General features: G+C 35.0%; 1 protein-coding gene and 1 long non-coding RNA gene across 2 annotated transcripts; both read right to left on the bottom strand.

Moving 5' to 3' along the window:
* Nucleotides 1-10,785: 10,785 nt before the first annotated feature.
* LOC136223871 (uncharacterized) lies at nucleotides 10,786-11,680 on the bottom strand. Its single transcript, XR_010686174.1, has 2 exons — nucleotides 11,390-11,680; nucleotides 10,786-11,224 (listed from the first exon to the last, which is right to left on the bottom strand). It is a non-coding gene; the product is annotated as an uncharacterized lncRNA (long non-coding RNA).
* Nucleotides 11,681-17,285: 5,605 nt separating this feature from the next.
* On the bottom strand, nucleotides 17,286-18,021 carry LOC136221998 (histone H2B-like). Its single transcript, XM_066009473.1, has one exon. It carries the CDS (start codon nucleotides 17,944-17,946, stop codon nucleotides 17,512-17,514), a length of 435 nt encoding a protein of 144 aa, XP_065865545.1. The 5' UTR covers nucleotides 17,947-18,021; the 3' UTR covers nucleotides 17,286-17,511.
* Nucleotides 18,022-21,835: the final 3,814 nt, after the last annotated feature.

Here is a 21,835-nt window from a genome sequence, read left to right on the forward strand (position 1 = left end):
ATCTTGGCGATAAGGTGCTGAGAGAAGTCTCGAAGGAAACCTCAGCTGCTGGGGTTTGGCTCAAGCTTGAACAGTTGTACATGACGAAGACACTCACCAATCGGGTTTATCTTAAGGGAAAGCTTTTCGGCTTCAAGATGAACGAGGACAAGCCAGTAGAAGAATATCTTGATGATTTCTCAAAGATCATAATTGACCTAGAGAACATAGAGGTAAAGATTGAAGATGAAGATCAGGCCATAATGATCTTGAATTCTTTACCCCATTCTTTCAGTCATTTCGTTGAAACCATGAAGTACGCTAGAGAAACACTAAGTCTGGAAGAAGTTCTTATGGCTCTAAAGTCAAAACAGATTGAGGCCAACACCAACACTGAAGCTGCAGAAGGATTGTTTGTTCGTGGAAGGTCTGAGAAAAAGGACTCTCACAAGCCAAAGAACAAGAACGGGAAAAAGTCCAAAACTCCATCCTCAAGCAATAAAGAAGGCAAGGTCTACAAGTGTTTTCACTGCCATAAGGAAGGACATTTCAAAAAAAACTGTCCTGAGAGGAACAAGAGTCAAGGTCAGCCTAAAGATCAAGGCGAAGCCGCTGTGGTAGAAGAAGGTTATGAGAGCGCTGAGGTCCTTGCTGTCACAGATAAAGATCCAAACACTGACTGGATTTTGGACAGCGGATGTACGTTCCATATGACTCCCAACAGGACGTGGTTCGAAGACTTTCAAGAAGAAGGTGGGAGGGTTCTTCTAGGCAACAACAAGTTGTGCAAGGTACTGGGTCAAGGCTCCATCAGGCTGAAGATGTTCGATGGTCAAGAAAGGATTATGACCGGTGTGAGGTATGTGCCAGAACTGAAAAGAAATTTAATTTCTTTGGGTACGCTTGATAAACAAGGATACAATTATAGAGCCGAAGGGGGTATCATAAGAATAGCTAGAGGATCTTTAGTTGTTATGAAAGGTACCATGAGTAATGGCCTATACACACTCTTAGGTAGTACTGTGTTAGTCTCTAAAGTAAATCTCACCGAGTCTAAAACTGATAGAACCAATCTTTTGCACCTTAGACTAGGTCACGTGAGTGAAGTTGGTTTACATGAACTTAGGAAGCAGGGTTGTTTTGGTAAAGATCACATAGGAAAGATAGATTTCTGTGAGAACTGTGTCTTAGGGAAGTCAAGTAAAGTCAAGTTTCCTAAGTCAGCAATACATAGAACCCAGGACATTCTTGAGTACATTCACTCTGACCTATGGGGGCCAACAAGAACTAAGTCTCATGGTGGGAGGACCTATTTTATGACCCTTATTGATGATTACTCTAGAAGAGTATGGGTTTATATTCTAGCTCATAAGAATGAGGCTTTGCAAACGTTCAAGGATTGGAAAGTGTTAGTGGAAAACCAAACAGGAAAGAAAATCAAAAGGTTGAGAACCGACAATGGTTTGGAGTTTCTTGACAAAGATTTCATCACTTTGTGCAAGAAGTCAGGTATAACCAAACATCATACCGTTCCTGGAACTCCACAGCAGAATGGCCTAGCAGAGAGGTATAATAGGACTATCCTAGGTGCATGTTAATCCAATCCAGTCTCCCAAAGTCTTTCTGGGCTGAAGCAGTGCAAACTGCGTGTTACCTAATCAATAGGTGCCCATCGTCTGCTATAGGTTTTAAAACACCTATGCAAATGTGGTCTGATCACCCAGAGGATTATGAAAAACTTAGAGTGTTTGGTTGTTCAGCTTTTGCACACGTTAGACAGGAAAAATTAGAACCTCGGGCTCTAAGATGTGTTTTTATAGGCTACCCTATAGGAGTCAAGGGCTATAAGTTGTGGTGCCTAGAACCTGGTTATAAGAAATCCATAGTCAGCAGAAATGTTGTGTTCAATGAGATGGTTTTTCCTTATCAGAAAAACCAAGAGAAAACTCAGTTAGAACCGAGTAGTCCTGAGTCCATTCAAAACCTTGAGAGTGTTAAGAATGAGGTGGAGCTTGAAGAAAATAGTGAAAACACCCGTAAAACCGAGCAAGAAGTCAGTGATGGTAATTCTACTGAGTCCAGTCAAAGCTATAGACTTGTTAGAGACCGTGAAAGAAGAGTCCCTAGGGCCCCGGTTAGATATGGTTTTGAGGACCTTGTAGCTTATGCATTTAGTGTTGCTAAGGAAGTACAAGAATCTGAACCAGTAACCTATAGGGAAGCTGTGAATTCGGTTGACAAGGAACAGTGGCTTAACGCTATGAAGGATGAGATAAAATCCCTTGATAAAAATGAAACTTGGATTTTGGTAGATAAACCTCCTGATAAGAAGTTGGTCGGTTCAAGGTGGGTGTTTAAAAGAATGGAAGGGATACCTGGTGTAGAGAAACCTAGGTTTAAAGCTAGGTTGGTGGCCAAAGGGTTTACTCAGCAGGAAGGTATAGACTTTAATGAAATCTATTCACCGGTTGTTAAACATAGGTCTATAAGGATTATTCTCTCTCTTGTAGCTCGTTTTGATCTAGAATTAGAACAGTTAGATGTCAAAACAGCTTTTCTTCATGGAAACCTGGATGAGGTCATATATATGCAACAACCAGAGGGTTTTGAAATAGGAGATAAAGACCAGCGGGTATGTTTGCTTAAGAAGTCTCTATATGGTCTGAAACAGTCCCCTAGACAGTGGTACATGAAGTTCGATGAGTTTATGATAAGTCAGGACTTCCATAGGTCTAGTTATGACTGGTGTGTGTATAGTAGAGACCTTAGTGATGGCTCTAAGATTTATCTCTTGTTATATGTTGATGACATGCTTATAGCTTGTCACAACAAAGCAGCCATAAATCAGTTAAAGGCACAACTAAACACACGGTTTGAGATGAAGGATCTCGGGTCAGCACGGAAAATTTTAGGAATGCAAATTTCTCGAGACAGAGGAAGAAAGAAGCTGTTCCTAAGTCAGTCAGCTTATCTGAGCAAGGTGTTAGAACGTTTTGGTATGACGAATTCAAAGGCCGTTCTCACTCCACTTGCAAGTCACTTCAAGCTGAGCAGTAAGCAGAGTCCTCAAACTGATGAGGAAAAGGAAGACATGGAGAGGGTGCCATATTCTAGTGTTGTAGGCTGTCTAATATGCGATGGTCTGTACACGCCCAGATTTGGCTCATGCTGTGAGTCTCATTAGCAGGTTCATGGCAAATCCAGGAAGAGCACATTGGTCAGCGGTGAAGTGGGTGCTGAGGTATGTCAAAGGCTCACTGAGTAAAGGTTTGAGTTATGGTGGAGCTGAAGCCCTAGTGGATGATGTAGCAGGTTTTGTTGATTCTGATTATGCTGGTAGCATTGACACCAGAAAATCCCAAATCGGGTACGTATTCACTGTGTTTGGAACAGCAATAAGTTGGAGGGCAAGTCTACAGTCAGTTGTGACTCTGTCAACAACCGAGGCTGAGTTTATTGCCGTCACAGAGGCAGTAAAGGAAGCAATGTGGCTGAGAGGAGTCTTAAAGGAACTTGGAGTGACACAGATTGATGGTTTGAAGATTTACTGTGATAGCCAAGGAGCTATACATCTGTCAAAACACCAAGTATTTCACGAGCAATCCAAACACATAGATGTGAGAATGCATTTCGTCAGGGATGTGATTAGCACTGGTACTGTTCAGGTGGTGAAAGTGGGAACTGAGGATAACCCAACCGACATGCTGATCAAATCTGTTTCAAGTAGTAAATTTGAACATTGCTTGAAACTGGTTAGGATGGTCAGTGGTCCTTGAGTGTATTTTTCTTCACTAGTTGATGGAGTGATTAGAAAGACAAGGTGGAGATTGTAAGTCGTTGTTTTCTATCACTTGCTGATGATGCTGAGTCAACAAGTCAGCATGATTGTAAGTAATCAAGTCAGCATGAGTAATTCAACAAGTCGGTATAATGTTGAGTTATCAAGTCAGCGTGGTTGTGGGCAGCATGGTACTGAGGTGTTAATACAGGTCAACATGTACATGCTGTATTCAGGACAACATGGTCTTGCTGTGTTACCACTGGTCAGTAGGTCTTGCTGAGTTAATACATTTTGAGTAAGGATATTTTGGGTATTTTCACAACCTTGTAAAGGCTATAAAAGGTCTGGGTTGGGAAGTAGTTTCACACGAGAAAGTTTTCTTAGACTAAGTCATTAGTGTACACTGTGATATACTGAGTTGGGGATTGGGAAAACACGAGAGTTTCTAGAGAGGAAACTGTTTCAATCTTGTTGTAATCTCCATTGATTAGTGAAGTTGCTGGATGTATGTAGTTAAGCCGAACCAGGGTAAATTCTGTGTGTATTCTTTTGATTGCTGTTTCAAGATCCAATCTGTGATCTTTGTGAACTTTGTTTATCTGTGTGGTTGATTGATCGTTCGAAGTATAGTTCAACAAGTTTAAAAACATATATATATATATATTTGTTCCCGTGAGAGTTTGATCGTGGTTAGAAAGAGTAGAATATAATATAAAACATTGAAAAGCCCTTGTTCCTTAATTAAAGTTAAAAAAGTTGGTACATGAAATGAAAAAGTAAGGCTTTATTGATGCGACTTCCTCTGGATTTCCTGTCCCACTTCCTTAGTCGTCGTAAGTATCCAGATCATCCCAGATCAACCAGAAATGTCTCTTATTTCCACCCGTAATATTCCAGCAGATCATCATAGATCAAGAAGAAATTTCTCTTATTACCACCCTTCCTCAAACTAGATGTTGAGTTTGCTAACCAGAAAAGTCTCTTATTACCCCAGGAGAGGGATGCCAAGCCAGTCAAGGCAAAAGCCCCAGAAACCAAAAAGGCCATAAGTGCAAGGGCAAGAAGAAAGGCAGCAGGGACAAGAATAGGGCTAAAGAGGAAAAAAACAGGGGTTGAAATAGCCAAGCCAATAAGAGTAGCAAGCAAGGTTATGGCAGCAAGAGCAACAAGTGTACCCCCCACCGGAAGTAGGGTGATCACAGCTACTACTTTTCCTGTTGAGGGTCCCTTCTGTTGGCCATCATAGCGTTGTGGGTGGACTTGAACCTGGTGCGGTTGTGACTTATCAGCCATGTTTTGCAAGAGAATTGAGTTTTGTGAGAAAGTAAGGTGTTTTAAAGGGGAAGAGGTAGGTGTAATATGATGACACCTAAGTTTTTAGATGGTGAGTAAGGGCTTTGCATGACAAACAAGTTTCAACTCTTCTCTTCTTCTAATCTCAACCATTTTTAACTAAATTTACTGAAAACAAAACCATTTTAATCAAATCACATTTCGTATCCAAGATATCGTAATAACATAAATATTTTTATATGCTCTTTTAATTCACTAATGTATCTCCACCCTTCATTTAATTTCACGGCTAATATTATAATTTTATAAATAAATATTTTTTAAACATTAAAATTAACTGTAATTTATATTGTTAATCCCCTCTATTCCATCGCCTATTGTGTTAACCCCAAACTCATCGGGGATGATTTCAAAAGGACACACTCCCAAAAAAACATTTGCAGGTAGAGACCGACCAGCACCTTGGGTCAACGACCCACGCTTCTGTTGGCCGTAAATTCCTCACCACTTGGTTGAAGCTCTCTTGCTTCTAGATTTGGAAATTATCGTGTTAATCTATTTTGGGTTAGTGTAGATTTCGCATCCTATTTTCGGTTTCTATGTAATTTTGTTATGTATATATATTAATGATAATTTTAAAAAATATAAGAAAACATTGTTCTACTTTTAAATACTTTATGTCATTTTTAGAATAGTTTCCATGTAATACTTTATATGTTTTCAAGAGAGCGGTGGAGTCTGTTTCTTTCATCTATGGTTCTTCTCCTCCAGGTATTCTTTCGATTTTGTGATTCATGCTTCATTTCTATTTATTATTTTTTTAATCAAAATGTAATTTATCAATCTAATCATATGTAATTGTTTCGATTAGGGCAGGTAATGAAATCACAGAGCATTTGTTGAACGTGGAGCGTGATTGATTCTCGGAGGTGACTCACGGCGTTTGCTTGGATATACCAAAGGGCGTCATTGTTGGAATCATAGGCCCTAGTGGTGGTGGAAAATCTACTTTGTTTGTTGAGGTTGCTTGGATATTACAGATCATGATGTTCTTAGCCTCCTCCCTAAGGTTGGATTCCAGCTCTATTTCAAGGTGATTTTTTACTATTCGTTTTGGAATTCAATTTAGTTTCCAGTATGAGTGGCTTTAGCATAGGGTTTCATAATCGTGTGTTACTGTAAATGAAATAAAAAAGAAATGATAATTGTGTTCAGGGACCTGTAAATGAAATAAAAATTGACAGCATTAGTTTAGTATTTCTAATGCTTTAAGATATCTAGATCTTTTATGAGCCTTTTAATTGAAACCAAGTAGGAAGTTTTTTCATGTTCTTGTATTGGTAAACTCTCATGTTGTTTCTTTTGGCTGGTAGTTGGAGTCCAGCTCTAAAACGAATTTAGTTTGAAGGATGATAGACCACATTTTTGTACAAAAAAAGAATGTTCTAAGTAAAGCACAAGTTAGAAAGTTGTTAGACCTTCTTGAATTGATATTATTGAATCAGTTGAACCCAACTTAAACCAATCTCCTTGGCTCTTTAGGAATGGTGTTAGACCTTCTTGAAGCACCGTCATTTTCCCTGCCTTTTATTGTTGCTTTTGTTTCCTTGAGAATTGCTCTTCCCTATAAGAAGAGTTATACGTTGTTAGATTTCATTGAAAAGGAATAGAAGTTTTTGTACATATATAGTGGTCTGTTCGCTATAGAAGTTGTAAAAACATACATCCGTTCTTAGCCGAAAGGGCTTTGGATTTGTCGGCTTTAGTTTCTTCTTCAGCTTCAGGGATTGAGCATTAGAAGCAGTTTCTTTTCCACTAGGTCGGGTCGGGTGCAGTTTCTTTTCCACTAGGTCGGGTCGGGTGCAGTTTCTTTTCCATAGTTGTTTCCTTGAGAATTGCCCTTTCCTATAAGAGTTATTATACTACATTCTTAGATTCCATTGAAGAGAAATATAAGTTTTTGTATATAGAATTTGTAAAAATATACATGAGTTCTTAGCCGAAATGGCTTCGGAATTGTCGGCTTTGGTTTCTTTAGCTTCAGGGATTGAGCATTGGCTATAAGAAAAGCCTGCTCAGCCTTAGCTTTTGGAGTTGGATTTTTTCTCCAATGTGGTCTTGGGAGACTTCTTACCTGCAGGATTCAATATCTTATTTCCCAGATTCTAAATATGACACATGCTATAGAAACCTAGAACCTGAAAATTAAATGCTTATAACTAACCGGGAGTTTGTGGATTGTTTCGGAGTCTATTTCTTCTTCTTCTTTTTCATGTTTCAGGTCACATCCTGGAAAAACAGAATCATGTTTAAGGAACTCAAAATAAAATTTGAAGAGTGTATGCATATAGACTGACATAGGCAAGGATTCAAGAAAAACAGGGGCGACGGGTCAGCGACCGAATTTTCTGCTTTAATGTAGGTAAATTATACCTATGACCCCTCAAGTTTACCTTACTTTTGTTATGATCCTAAATTTCAAAACTGAATAGCATGACTTCCAAACTTTGCATTTTACCAACTTAATGATCTTTTTAAGTGTTAATAAGTCAAAATGACAGCGACTTCAAATTGAAAAGTACCAAAATAAAAATCTAATAAACTATATAATTTAAGTTAAAATTATAAAATACATATTTAAAAATATATCTTTTTATTATTATTATTTTTATATTTCCTGAATTTTAATAAAAGTTTATTTTTGTCATATTAAATTTATTAATTTGATATTTCAAAATATCATATGATTTGACATTAAGAAATATTATTATTACTATAGTACTTATAAAAATATAACTCTCGATCCTCTTATCTTTTATTTTTCTTTTTGATTCTTGGACATGTCCGGTTTAAATGTTGGTGAATAATCCAATATGGTTGATAAGAAAGAGGCATTTTGAATGTTTTCATACCAAGTCTCAAACAAAACCAGGAACGATCATCTCCACGTTGGTAGAGATCTGGTGCGTTGAGATCCATGAACTTGGGTGCGTGAAAGTTTTCATAAAATTCAAAGTTTTCATAACCGTCGTCATCTTCATGGAATTCATCATCTTCTTCAGCATTAATGGTCTACAAACATGAGTCCACGAACTGAGACTCCTCCATTACGGTAGGTGGACGAAATGAGAGAGAAAGAGAGAGAGAAGAATTCGGGAATTGGAGTTGTGTGATGGCAAACAGATGAGAGAGAGAGAGATTCAGGAATTGGAGTTATGGAATTCAGAAAACATAGAAGTGATATTTATACTGTGACTTGGAAATAGCCGTTGGAGGAAATTCAATATTCATAGTAACATATCTAAAGGTAGTTTTGTAAATTACTTCATTAGCTTATTCCTATGGTTGAATAAGTTGACTTTGCATTTAATTTTATTTGGTTACAATACAAATTGAATTACTTGACTTTTGACTTTGCATTTAATTTGTTTTTTTGGTTACAAGTCTATAATTAAATATTGATAGACTTGGTTTCGAATTTTACAAGTCTTCACATTTATTTATTTTATTTTTTTTGTTGCAAGTTTTTACATTTATTTTATTTTTTTTCTAACATTTCTAATTTTTTAATCATTTATTATTGGCTAAATAAGTGTTTCGACTTTTATAATTATAAAAATTGAATCCATGTTTATAATCTTTTAAGATTAAACCCTCAAACTTTCATATTATTAAAGATTAAGCTAATATAAGATTTGTTTAAGTCCATTTGGCAGATAGACTTGGTTTTTTGGTTCCCAAAGTCGATCTAAATGTGAGGTCAATATGGACATATCCTTATTATCCAGTGTCAATAAAAGCTAACATATTTTATTCATTTAAGGATCCTTTTTCCTAGCACTACATTCTAGAGTCGATTGGGATAGTACACTTTTCTCTATTTGATCGGCACCAGGGCTTGTCTTGACAATTTACAGGTTCTGGGCGAAATAACAGATACATCCCCTTTAATAATAATAATAAAAAAGTTATATGTAAAAAATTTAAAATATATTTCAATATATAATAAATAAAAAGTATTAATTTAAAACAACCATTAACCTATATTTAAAAAAAAAAATCAATTGGAGGTCTTTTAAGTTTAAAATATCAATTATTTGGGTTCTTTAAAGCTTAAAATTTATTACTAATATTTTTTAAAATTTATTTCCATATATATGAATATAAACGGCATTATATTCCTTTCGGTCCCTAAAATAAAGCTTCAAAGTCAATTAGGAACCTAAACTATTAAAATCATCAATCAGGTTCTTAAAGTAAGCAAAAATCATCAACTGGGTCTCCATCTTACCTAAAATCAGAAATTGTAACTATTTCATATAGTCTGTAGTAATCTATATGTTGGTTCCCAATGAATTTGGAGAAGATAGTCTGAAACTGTTCAACCAAATGATTTTCGATGATGTCTTAATTGGAGATTTTTCTTTAGAATGAGGACTCAATTGAGGATTTTTTATTAGTTCAGGAACCTGATTGGTGATTTTGATAGTTTAAGGTCCTAATTGACTTTGAAGTTTTAGTTTAGAGAATCAAATGGGTATTATGCCGAATATAAATCTAATAAAAAAATTGAGCTGATATAATTATAAAAAGATCTCATGGTATATAGAATATGTTGACACATTTCACGTTATTTTAAACTTCATTTACCCATTATATATTTAAGTCTCAAAATGATAAAAAATAACAAATCAAAAGTTATTTATAATTTATTTTGGATTTATATAATTTTAAATTAATTATATATATATTATTTATTTATTTATTACGTTATCTGGTTCAACCAATCTAAACTATTCGGTCCGACCAAATAACCCATGATCCAGCTATCAACCCGGTTTAATGTCCTGTCTGATTCTGATAACATTGGGTTCATCTAAGTCCATTTAGCAGACAGGTTTGGTTTTTTGGTTCTTAAGACCGATCGAAATGTAAGATCAATATGGACATATCATCACTATCTAACGTGGAAAGTTAAAAGGATGTCTTTGAAAAAGAAAAAGTTAGAAGGATGTGAGTACAATTTAAGTAGGGTGGAACGAAATATACCAACCATGAAATCTTAGTTTGGTTCAGTTATTATAACATTCTGGTTCAGTTAAGTTTTAATTTTGTCTTAATTTAGTAATCGGTTATAAATTCGGTTACTGGAAAAAAAATCGATATAACCGATAACCGAACTCAATATATAAACATACTTTTATCTTTACATATATAAAAAAAACTTATAAAATATAAACCTCAAACCTTAAAAATATATATTTTTTTACATATATAAATTTTGGTTTAGTAGTCCTAAATTTAGTCGATGGTAACTTTTGTACAAATGTATTATTTAAAAACCAATAAAACCAAAAATATATATATAAAAAATAAAATATATGAGTTTTCGGTTATTCAATACCAAAAAAAATCGGTTTGGTATATTCAGTTACCAATCTTATTTGGTTCGATTCGTTTATGAAAATATGACATCTTTCGATTGGGTTAACCGAACCAATACTCACTCCTAACTCTAAAAACCCGTTGTAACAAGAAGGATCTGCACTTCTATACATTTTATGGACTCGTCTCATCTCATATTAGATGTGGGTAACAATATCTGTTTCTAATAAATAATGAAATATTATGATTCAAATTTTAAACCAATAATAGATAGCAAGAATAAAAATGTGGTGAACCATGATTTGATTCAACGCAATGAATTTTTACGTACCCATATTGCACCCATATCAACAACAAAATTAGCTTTTTCTTATCAACCCAATAAAATTAAATTACACATTGTCTCATTCTACTCAAATCAACAAAAGTTTCCTAGTGTTTTTATATGGTTAATAAACTCCTCACTTAACTGCTCTGCCTTCTTCGTATTCTTCCACTCTCGAAATGATTTTGAAGAGGATAACAGAGAGAAATGAGCAACGATTACAATGTAACAATCTATTGATTGGAATGATTTTGAAGAGGATAACAAAAAGAAATGAGCAACAATTACAATATAACAATCTATTGATTTTGAAGCAATGCAACAGCAATAGAACAAGTTATATTAAGTTAATACAACTATTTCTACTTTCTCTTGGATAAGACTTCTTAGGCAAAACCCCAATCTATTGATTTTGAAGTAAGGATTGAAGAAATTTCCAGTACCAACTAAGTAGTTACTCCCTGGAAAAATCTATTTCACTGTTACTCAAACTAGACAAAAAAAACCCAGCAATTTGGAATTCATACAAACTCGAACATCATCAAGAAGCAACAAAATTAAAGATGGGTCTAATAAACTCATCATAAATTCAAAATCAATTACAGAGTAAAAAAGAGATTACTTACCAATAAAGTGGAGAGAAAGTTTCACAATAAGAGCTCAATTTCCAGATATCAAAGGATAATACCAGAAAAGGGGGAAATAGTGAAATATTTTTCAACCAGAAAATTAGTAAAAATAGTATGCGAAAATCGAACCCTAGTAGGCTGCTTTCCAATGTCAGCTCTTACCTCTTCTTCCTAATCGGGTTTCGTTGGCGCTCACAAAGGTGCAAAGAGAAAACAAAACAACGGTTCTTATCATTACCAAGCAGTAATGATGAAAGAGCATTATTTGCTCCGGGTATACCTATGCAAAAAATAATGCCACCAACAACACGTGGTAAGCGAGGATAGACAGTCGTTAGCTTAAACAACACTAGCCACAAATAATCGTGCCCAGACACGTGTACATTTAAGGCAGATAAGCATATGGGCAATTCAATCGATGCAAACCCACATATACACCTCATTAGTCCTCCCTTCTAAACCACCAAGGCATCAAACGATGGCCCTTCAAAATGGGCCTGAGACTTTTTTTTCTTGTACGGAAAAATGGTAAGTGAAGCTCTCTAGGGTATAATCAAAGGAAAACTCATCCTAAAGAACGTAAACCCTGACCCAATGGAACATCTCATATCAAACAAATATAAATCAGTCAATGTGGCATCAATTACCTACAAGACTTAGTCATATAATATGATCGAGGGCATCAGTACCGATCCAGCCAAGGATCAGCCCGTTATAGCATGATTGTCCTCGAACTCGCAATTGTGTACCTAGTGGGCTTGAGATAAACAGAATCTCACCTAGTGGATACAAGTCAGTCTATCAACATATGACACGTATCCCCACACAATCCGAGGTCTACAACCACCACAATCTTCTCAATTGCATTATAAATAGAGTGAAAAATCTCCAAGATACATATGCAATCATTAAGATCATACTTTACATCTTTAGTTTATAATTGTGTTCACCCTCATCTCATCCATGAAAGCTTATTTAGGCATCGGAGCGGATTAGCCCATTTCAGACCCCTCATTTGATATTTTTTCTCTCTTATAACGGGTTTACTCAGAGATCTAGAGGATTCAACCACATCAACAGGGCTTGAATTGATAAAAAAGAATTTGAGTCATTATTTTTCAAAATTTATTAGAAACATAAATTGCTATATATTAGATACTAGTTTTATTATATTATAAAAAATGCCTAATACATCACCAGCTTCCTAAACTTGTCCGTAATAGTAGATTGGTTTCCTGAACTTTGCAATTGTCTCATTAGCTCCCTAAACTTGCATATTTTGTATCACCAGCTCCCTAAACTTGTCCATAAAAATTGATTAGCTCCCTGAACTTTGCAAGCGTCTCACCAGCTCCCTAAACTTGTTTATTCCGTAACAACTAAATACAAAAATCATAATACTAACTCGGATTAAGGTGCAAAAATACCCCTAACGTTTTGGATCAGGAGTATTTTTACCCCTAACGTCTAAAATTGTGCATTTTTACCCCTAACATTAGTAGTCAATAGCAAATTTATAAATTTGGTGAATTTTTTGAATTTTTTTTGTCCAATTCATATAAAAGTCAGTATATATTTTTTTTCCACATCGCAACATATGTTTGTAATTTGTTACTGATAAAATGACTCACGTGTGAAGTATAGATGACAAGATTCATGACTGAGAAGACAGTTTGATGAATTATTTCTAAAATTAACCCAATTTATCAATGTTAGGGCTAAAATTGCTCTTGGCTTCCAATGTTAGAGGTAAAATTACACCATTTTAGACGTTAGGGGTAAAATTACTCTTGACCCAAAATGTTAGTGGTATTTTTGCACCTTAATCCGAGTTAGTGTTATGGTTTTTGTATTTAGTTGTTACAGAATAAGCAAGTATAAGGAGTTGGTGAGACACTTACAAAGTTCAGGGAGCTATTCAATTTTTATGGACAAGTTTAGGGAGCTAGTGGTACGAAATAAGCAAGTTTAGGGAGTTGGTCAGACACTTGCAAAGTTCAGGAAGCTAATCTACTATTATGGAGAAGTTCAAGGAGCTGGTGATGTATTAAGCCTATAAAAAAATATTAGTTTCACTCTTTAATCATTTAATTTATTTTTTTTAATACTTTAATTTTTGTCTTGGAGTAATCTTACTACACATTATATTTTACCGGGTTAATACACATATTTGACCATATGTTTTCAAATTTAAGCAAACTTGTCCTTATATCAAATTAACACCTAAAATAAAGTTTCAGTTCAATTAGGATTCTAAACTATTAAAATCATCAATCAGGTTCTTCAACTAAGAAAAAATCATCAATTGGATCTTCATCTTATCCTAAAATCAGAAATTTTAACTATTTCATATAGTCTGTAGTAATCTATATGTTGGTTCACAATGAATTTGGAGAAGATGGTCTAAAACTGTTCAACCAAATGATTTTCGATAAGGTCTTAATTGGAGATTTTTGTTTAGAATGATGACTCAATTTATGATTTTTTGTTATTAGTTCAGGGACCTGATTGATGATTTTGATAGTTTAAGGTTCTAATTGACTTTGAAGTCTTAGTTTATGAAGTCAAATGGATATTATGCCGATTATAAATCTAATAAAAAAATTGAGCTAATATAATTATAAAAAGATCTCATGGTGTAGATTCATTTATTTAAAGTTTTATTTATCCATTATATATTTAAGCCTCAAGTTGACAAAAAATAACAAACCAAAAGTTATTTATAATTTATTTTGAACTTATAAAATTTATCAAAATAATTTTAAATTAAAAATATATATTTAATATATATAAATTTTATTTATGTATTTATTACGTCATCTGGTTCGATCAATCCGAACCATCCGGTCTGATCAAGTAACCCGTGACCCAACTATCAATCTGGTTTAATATCTGATCTGGTTCTAATAACATTGGGTTCGTCTAAGTCCATTTAGCAGACAGGCTTGGTTTTTTGGTTCTAATACCGATTGAAATGAAAGGTCAATATGGACATATCATCATTATCCAACGTGGAATCAAGTTAAAAGGATGTGCCCTGAAAAAGAAAAAGTTAGAAGGATGTGAATACACCCAAGGATGGAACAATGTAACAATTAACGGATTACCAAACTTGAAATTTTAGTTTGGTTCAGTTATTATTACATTCTGGTTCGGTTAAGTTTTAATTTTGTCTTAATTTGGTAATCGGTTATAGATTCGGTTACTGGAAAAAAATGGATATAACCGATAACCGAACTCAATATATAAACATAATTTATCTTTACATATATAAAAAAATTATAAAATAACTTTAACCCTTAAAAAATATAATTTTTTCTTTACATATATAAATTTTGATTTAATAGTCCTTAATTTAGTCAATTGTAACTTTTCTACAAATGTATTATTTAAAAACCAATAAAACAAAAATATATTAAAAAAATAAAATATAAGAGTTTTCAGTTATTCCGTCAATAACCGAACCAAACCGAAAATTTTCAGTTTGGTAATATTCAATTACCAATTTTATTTGGTTCAATTCGTTTCTGAAAATATGACATCTTTCGATTCGATTAACTTTATCAATACTTACTCCTAACTTTAAGAACCCGCTGTAACAAGAAGGATCTGCACTTCTATACATTTTGTGGACTCATCTCATCTGATATAAAATGTGGGTAACAATGTCTATTTCTAATAAATAATGAAATATTATGATTCAAATTTTAAACCAATAATAGAAAGTAAGAATAAAAATGTGGTGAACGAGGATTTGATTCAACGCAATGAATTTTTACAATAACAAGTACCCATTGCACCCATATCAACAACAAACTAGTTTTTTCTTATCAAGCCAATAAAATTAAAGGTTAATTACAAAAAACTACCTTGTGGTTTCGCCGATTTGCGATGTGGTACCTGTGGTATTTTTTGTTACAAACAGGTACTCGTGGTTGTCACCGTTAGCAAAATCAAGGAGACGGCAAAAAATCTGTTAAATCAGAGGGGCAATTTGGGAAAGAAAATTTTTGACTTTTTTTTCTTAATTTTTAAGTTGACTTCATCTTCTTCTTCTCTTCTTTTCTTCGTGTTCTTCGTTCCTCTTCTTCTTCTTCCTCCATTTCCTCTTCCATTTTATGTTCTTTCATTTTCTCCTCTTCTTCCTTTCTTTTCTTCTTCTTTTTCTTCCTTATTTCTTCTCTTCATCTTCCTCTTTTTTCTTTTTTTCTTTTTTTTTTTAATTCTGGAAATTCCAGACGTGAAGAACGTGTCTGGAGACGTTCTTCACGTCTGGAATTTCCAGATTTCTGGAAATTCCATAATTAAAAAAAATAGAAAAAAATAGGAAGAAGAAGAAGAAAAGAGAGGAAGAGGAAGAAGAAGAAAAGAGAGGAAGAGGAAAAAGAAGAAGATTCTAGGTGAAGAAGAAGAAGAAAACATAGAAGAAGAAGAGAATCAACCATGAAGGAAAGAGGAGGAGAGAGAAAAAAATTAAAAATAAAATTAAAAATAAAATTTCCTAAATTGCCTCTGTGCCACGTCAGATTTTTAACGGATTTTTTGCCGTCTCCTTGATTTTGCTAACAGTGACAACCATGAGTACTTGTTTGTAACAAAAAATACCACAGATACCACATTGCAAATCGGCGAAACCACAGGGTAGTTTTTTGTAATTAACCCTAAAATTAAATTACCCATTGCCTCATTCTACTCAAATCAACAAAAGTTTCCTATAGTGTTTTTATATAGTTAATAAACTCCCCAATTAACTGTTCTGCCTTCTTCGCCGCCTCCCGAAATGATTTTGAAAAGATAACAGAGAGAAATGAGTACCAATTATAATGTAACAATCTATTGATTTTGAAGCAAGACAACAACAATAGAACAAAAGTTATATGAAGACAATAAAGCTCCAATTGTTCCTACTAGCCTTAAGGCTTTTTAGGCAAAACCTGAATCTATTGATTTTGAAACAAGGATTGAAGAAATTCCCAGTACCAACTGAGAAGTTACTCACTGGGAAAATCCATTACATCATCAAGAAGCAACAAAATTAAAGATGGGTCTGATAAACTCATCATAGATCTCTTAAATTCAAAATTAATTACAGGAGCAGAAAGTAAAAAAGATTACTTAGCCATAAAGGGGGTAGAAAATTTCATAACCAGAGCTCAATTTCCAAATGTCAAAGGATAATACCAGAAAAGGGAAAATAGTGAAATCTTTTTCAGCCAGGAAATTAGTAAAAATAGTATGAGAAAATCCAACAAAAGCTGCTTTCAAATGCCAGTTCTGGATCAAAATTTACAGTTAACCAAACCGGTGAATAGCTAAGAGAAATCAATTTTGCTATTGTATGTGATCTCTTCTTAATCCAATGGCTTTGTCTATTTTCCCAATTCTAATCTAAAAATAAACAGTAGTTTGCATCATCTTCCAAAACTGTTCCGGCAAAGAAACCAAAGGAGAAGGGAAATCAGTTAAGAGAAGGGTTTGATTAACCATCTAAGGATACCACAGGACCTTTTTGCTGATTTGAGTAGAATGAGGGTTAGTTGAGTTTAGCTCTATAAGTTAGTAGCCAAATGGGGTTTATGCCTTTTAATAAAGGCACTAGATTTGGGGGTAATCAAAGAAATGAAATTGAACATAAAGGATAAACACTTCACATCTTGATCGATCAAAATTACATTATGAAATTACCCCAATTTGAACCAATTTTAAAATTCAAAACCAAGAAATTGAAAACTATGGTTTGAGTCGATTTTATTGAAGGACATGAACCTCCACTGAATACATCGACTAAAACCGAATTTGCGGGAAAACAGTGAGTTGAAATTGTAGCAATTAGCTTAAAAGTACCTAAATCCTTGCAATTACATATGCAGATAATATAAATCGAAACCAATAATTCAGCAAACTATCATTTAATTCAATTTCATTCAAGGCTGCAAAAGTACTGTAGTTAACTGTGAACTAAAAGGGCAAATCCTACTATCATTTAATTCAATTTCATTCAAGGCAACGAAATTACTGTAGCTAACTGTGAACAAAAAGGGCAAATCCTACAAACCCTAAATCAAACATATAGATTCAGCCTTTACATCAAACAACAAATTAGGTCAAGGGAGAAAAACCTAAGAGCTTGTGAACTTTGTAACCGCCTTAGTACCCTCAGAGACAGCATGCTTGGCCAATTCTCCGGGAAGAACAAGCCTAACGGCAGTCTGAATCTCACGAGAAGTAATCGTCGGCTTCTTGTTATACCTAGCGAGACGCGAAGATTCCTGTGCCAGCTTCTCGAAGATATCGTTGATAAAGCTGTTCATGATGCCCATAGCTTTACTCGAGATTCCAATGTCAGGATGAACCTGCTTCAGAACCTTGAAGATATAGATCTTGTAAGTCTCGACGTTCTTCTTCGATCTCTTCTTCTTCTTGTCGGCGGCTCCACTCTCCTTAGGCAATTTCTTCTCTGCTCTTGGCTTTTTCTCTGCCGGTGCTTTCTCGGCCTTCTTCTCCTCCGCCGGTTTCTTCTCCGCCGGCTTCTTCTCTGCTGCCTTGGGTGCCATCGGAAATAGTGAAAAGATTAGAGTTAGGAAAACAAGACTTTTCAGGGAGTGAATGAGTTGGGGTTGATTTGAGATATCGAAGAATGAAATATATAGGGCAAGAGAGATCAGATGTGATTGGCTAAATAAGTCAGGCACGGATCGATGACGTGGATAAAATGATGGCCGTGGATTTGGAGGGACTAAATTGAACGTTTGGGATTTTTCAAGTGTAGGGGGCTTTTGAATTTCTGAATTATTTCGTTTCTTTTCTTTCGCGGGTGGATTTAACGAGCCTTATTATAAATTATTTCACATTTATTAATTAATATAATTTACTTGACTGGTAAAGTTTCTAATTGGCTAAATTATTTTTTTGATATTGCTAAATTATTTTTTTGATATTGCTAATTATTAGTGTAAAAGAAACTCTAATTGGAAAAGCAACCATTAAAAAAATCTGATGAATATTTTAACTGATTAAAATAAATGCTCATATAAAAAAATAATAAATTATTTCCACATTTAATATGATTTCTTAATCTTTAGGTACAATTATAAAAGTATTTTTTTAAGAACACAAAAGTATTTTATTTTATTTTTTTGAAAGATAAAAGTATATTATTTAATTCTAGTATGAAAAAGAATTTTCGCTAGAATTTGTAAATATTATATGGTTTTTAACACCTTTGTTTTTCTTGTAAATATACCTATTTGCTTGTTTTGATATTTCAGATTCTAACCGATTATGACATTTTTAAACAATGCTGGTTTATTTTATTACTCTACACGAAAACTTATGTCTAGTTCGTACAAAATCACAGAGACAAGTAGATAATTAACCGCGTTCAAATGAAAGAGTTAAATCAAACCCTATAAAGTTGGTTAACAGCTTTATTTGAATCAAATCAACACACCTATAATTTTTTTCATCACCTTCTCAGATTGATCACCTCTAACTTTTGGAGTAAAGGATGACCCTCTAAGGCCTTTTTTCGGCTAAAACTTCACCTCGCACACCTCAGCCAATGGTGGCATGATTGTCATTATTTCACATCTCATGATAAGCCTCCTTGTTTACAAGTCCTTCACGAAGAAACCAAACGGATCAAATTCCACAGAAACATTGTTATTAATAATAAATTTTCGTACAGATATGAGGTTTTTGATTAATTTGGGAGCATGCAAAATATTGTTCAAAGTTAAAGGTTTGTGTGTAGTGGGTAAGTATAGATTATCAAAACCAATTATAGGAATATTTTCACCATTGCCAACCATAATATTATGATGTTGACTCTTAATAAAATAAGAAGTCAACGTAGATATATTGATTTATTAAAAAAAAAAATAACAGCATGTATACTATATCTATCACATTCCATCCCCACGATTTTAACAATTTGTGTCATGGTATTTTTTGCTTTTTAAATGGGTTTTTTTTTTTTGTTGATAAATAGATGATGGTTATTTAATTTATAAGACATTAAGTTGTAAGGCCCAAAGGCCCATAAGAGAAAGTCAAGCCCAAGTCAACGGATGAAAGGCACACAGCCCAGGCAGATCAAAACGGAGCTCAAGCTGAATGAAACGCAAGCCCAGTAAGGAGAAGGATCGAGAAGCGTTCGTCCAAAAGCTTCAAGACGAAGCTGCTGAGTTGTGCGACAATGAAGTCAGGTCAGCGGCTGACCTGAACAAACTTGAAGACAAAGTATTTCTACTTTGGGTAAAGTTCAGAAGACACAGGAAGCTGTCTGGAAGACTTTGCCACAACTGTGGAAACATTCTGTCTTACCTGACGAAAAGCTGTTGAGCACTGCCGAAGACAGAAGACACAAGAATTTGATTGGCCGAGGACGTTGAGCACGTACTGAGTGAAAGCGACAGGAAGCTGGTTCCCTCCAACGGTTATTTCGAAATTCGAAATTACCGGTGCATCAAGTGTCACTATAAATAGGCCACTCAAACGCTTCATTCGATGCAGATCTTCAATCAAGTTGAAACGCTGACCAAATTGATATTCGAAGTTCTGTGAGAAAAGCAAAGCAAATCTTACACCAATTCCAATCTTGTGTACAAGACTAGAGTGATCTTATTCATTTAAAGTGTCTTAGCAATTGTTGTTTAGGACAAACAAACACTTATCATTTCTAGAAGTATAGAAAGGAGAAGCTGAGTACTCGGCCATAGTACTCAGCGGTAGAAATAGGAGTGAGTAGAGGAATAGAGGAAGGTACTCTTGTATACTCAGCTTTCTATTATAAAAGGTTTGTGCTCTACCTTTAAAGAGCTCAGTAGAGGATTCTAAAAAGCTCGGAAGGAATTCTGGGGACTGGACGTAGGCGGAGAGGCCGAACCAGGATACATTTGCTGAGTAATATCTTTCTAACCCTTATCTCCTTAACTTATTGCTTGCTATAATACTGCCTAGTTAAAACGCTAAAAAGAACATAATCTGAGTTGAGTGAACTGAGAAGCTGAGTTCAGGAATAGACTCAAGTGCTATCTCCTGACTCAAGGACAGATTCAGACTTAATCACCTGTTGACTAAGCTTGTATCTAAAACTTACTCAGTATCACCATGCTAAAAGACTTCGAGAAAGTCTAAGTTAAAAATTAACAGTCATCCCAACGTTAAATTTTTTAAATAGTTCTTAACCCCCCCCCCCCCCCTTTGGAACTAATATTGTCAAATTACACGGGACCAACAAGTGGTATCAGAGCATAACAACTCACTGAACAAGATATAACTATCTTGAGCTGATCCCCACAATGGCTGAGAACAGCACTTGTTTCCTCCTAAGAAATAACACAACTCAGATTCTTCCTGAGGGACTGTCCATTACTAGGCCTCCTCTGTTCTTCGGGTCTAACTATACCTTTTGGAAGAACATAATGAAAAACTTCATTCAGGCAACAAACATGAGTGCATGGCTTTCTATAGTCCAAGGCCCGTTTGTTCCTGTTGAAACTATTGATGGACAATCATCTGTCAAAGCTGAGGCTAAGTGGTCAGAGGATGACCTCAAGAAACTACAAAATCATGTCGCTGCTATAAACATGCTTCACTGTGCGTTAGATGTTACATAATACAATAAAATCTCAGGTTGCGAGTCAGCACAGGAGATTTGGAAGAAGCTGGAGGTCACCTATGAAGGAACCAGTAAGGTCAAAGAATCCAAGGTGAACAAACACATGAGGCTGTACGAGCTGTTCGAGATGAATGATGGTGAAGGAATTTCTGACATGAACTCAAGGTTCACCAACATTATCAACGAACTCAAGAGGCTCGGCAAGAACTTCATTGAGGAAGAGCAAGTGAAGAAAATACTAAGGAGTCTTCCCCAAAGCTGGCAAGCAAAGAAGACAGCCGTTGAGGAAGCCCAAGACCTGACCACCTACAAATATGATGAGCTCATTGGATCTCTGCTGACCCACGAGATCTCAATGAAGAACTTTGAGGTGAAAGAGAAAGCTGAGGACAATAAGCAAAAGTCTCTTGTCATGAAAGCTGACTCCACTGACGGTGACTCATCTGATGATGAAGAAATGGCCATGTTCACAAGAAAGATAAAGAAGTTGTTTCGCAAGAATGACAAGTATAGCAGAAAACCATTCAAGAGAAATGACAAATACAAAGCTGAGTCAATCGATAGCAAATACAATAAGGAAAGCTCAAAGCCTATCACATGCTTTGAATGTCATCAAACTAGCCATATCAAGTCATGTTGTCCTACCCTAAGGAAGGACAAGAAGAGCAGTAGAAAGGCAATGGTGGCTACTTGGAGCGATATCGATGAATCATCCTCATCAGGAGCTGAAGCCACTGAGTCAGCAAACATCTGCTTCATAGCGGATGAGTCTGTTGACCCCTGTCTTTCTGAGCAAGCTGACTCCTTATGTGCATCTGACA

The sequence above is a fragment of the Euphorbia lathyris genome, chromosome 3 (assembly GCF_963576675.1).
Source record: "Euphorbia lathyris chromosome 3, ddEupLath1.1, whole genome shotgun sequence".
NCBI classification, from domain to species: domain Eukaryota; kingdom Viridiplantae; phylum Streptophyta; class Magnoliopsida; order Malpighiales; family Euphorbiaceae; genus Euphorbia; species Euphorbia lathyris.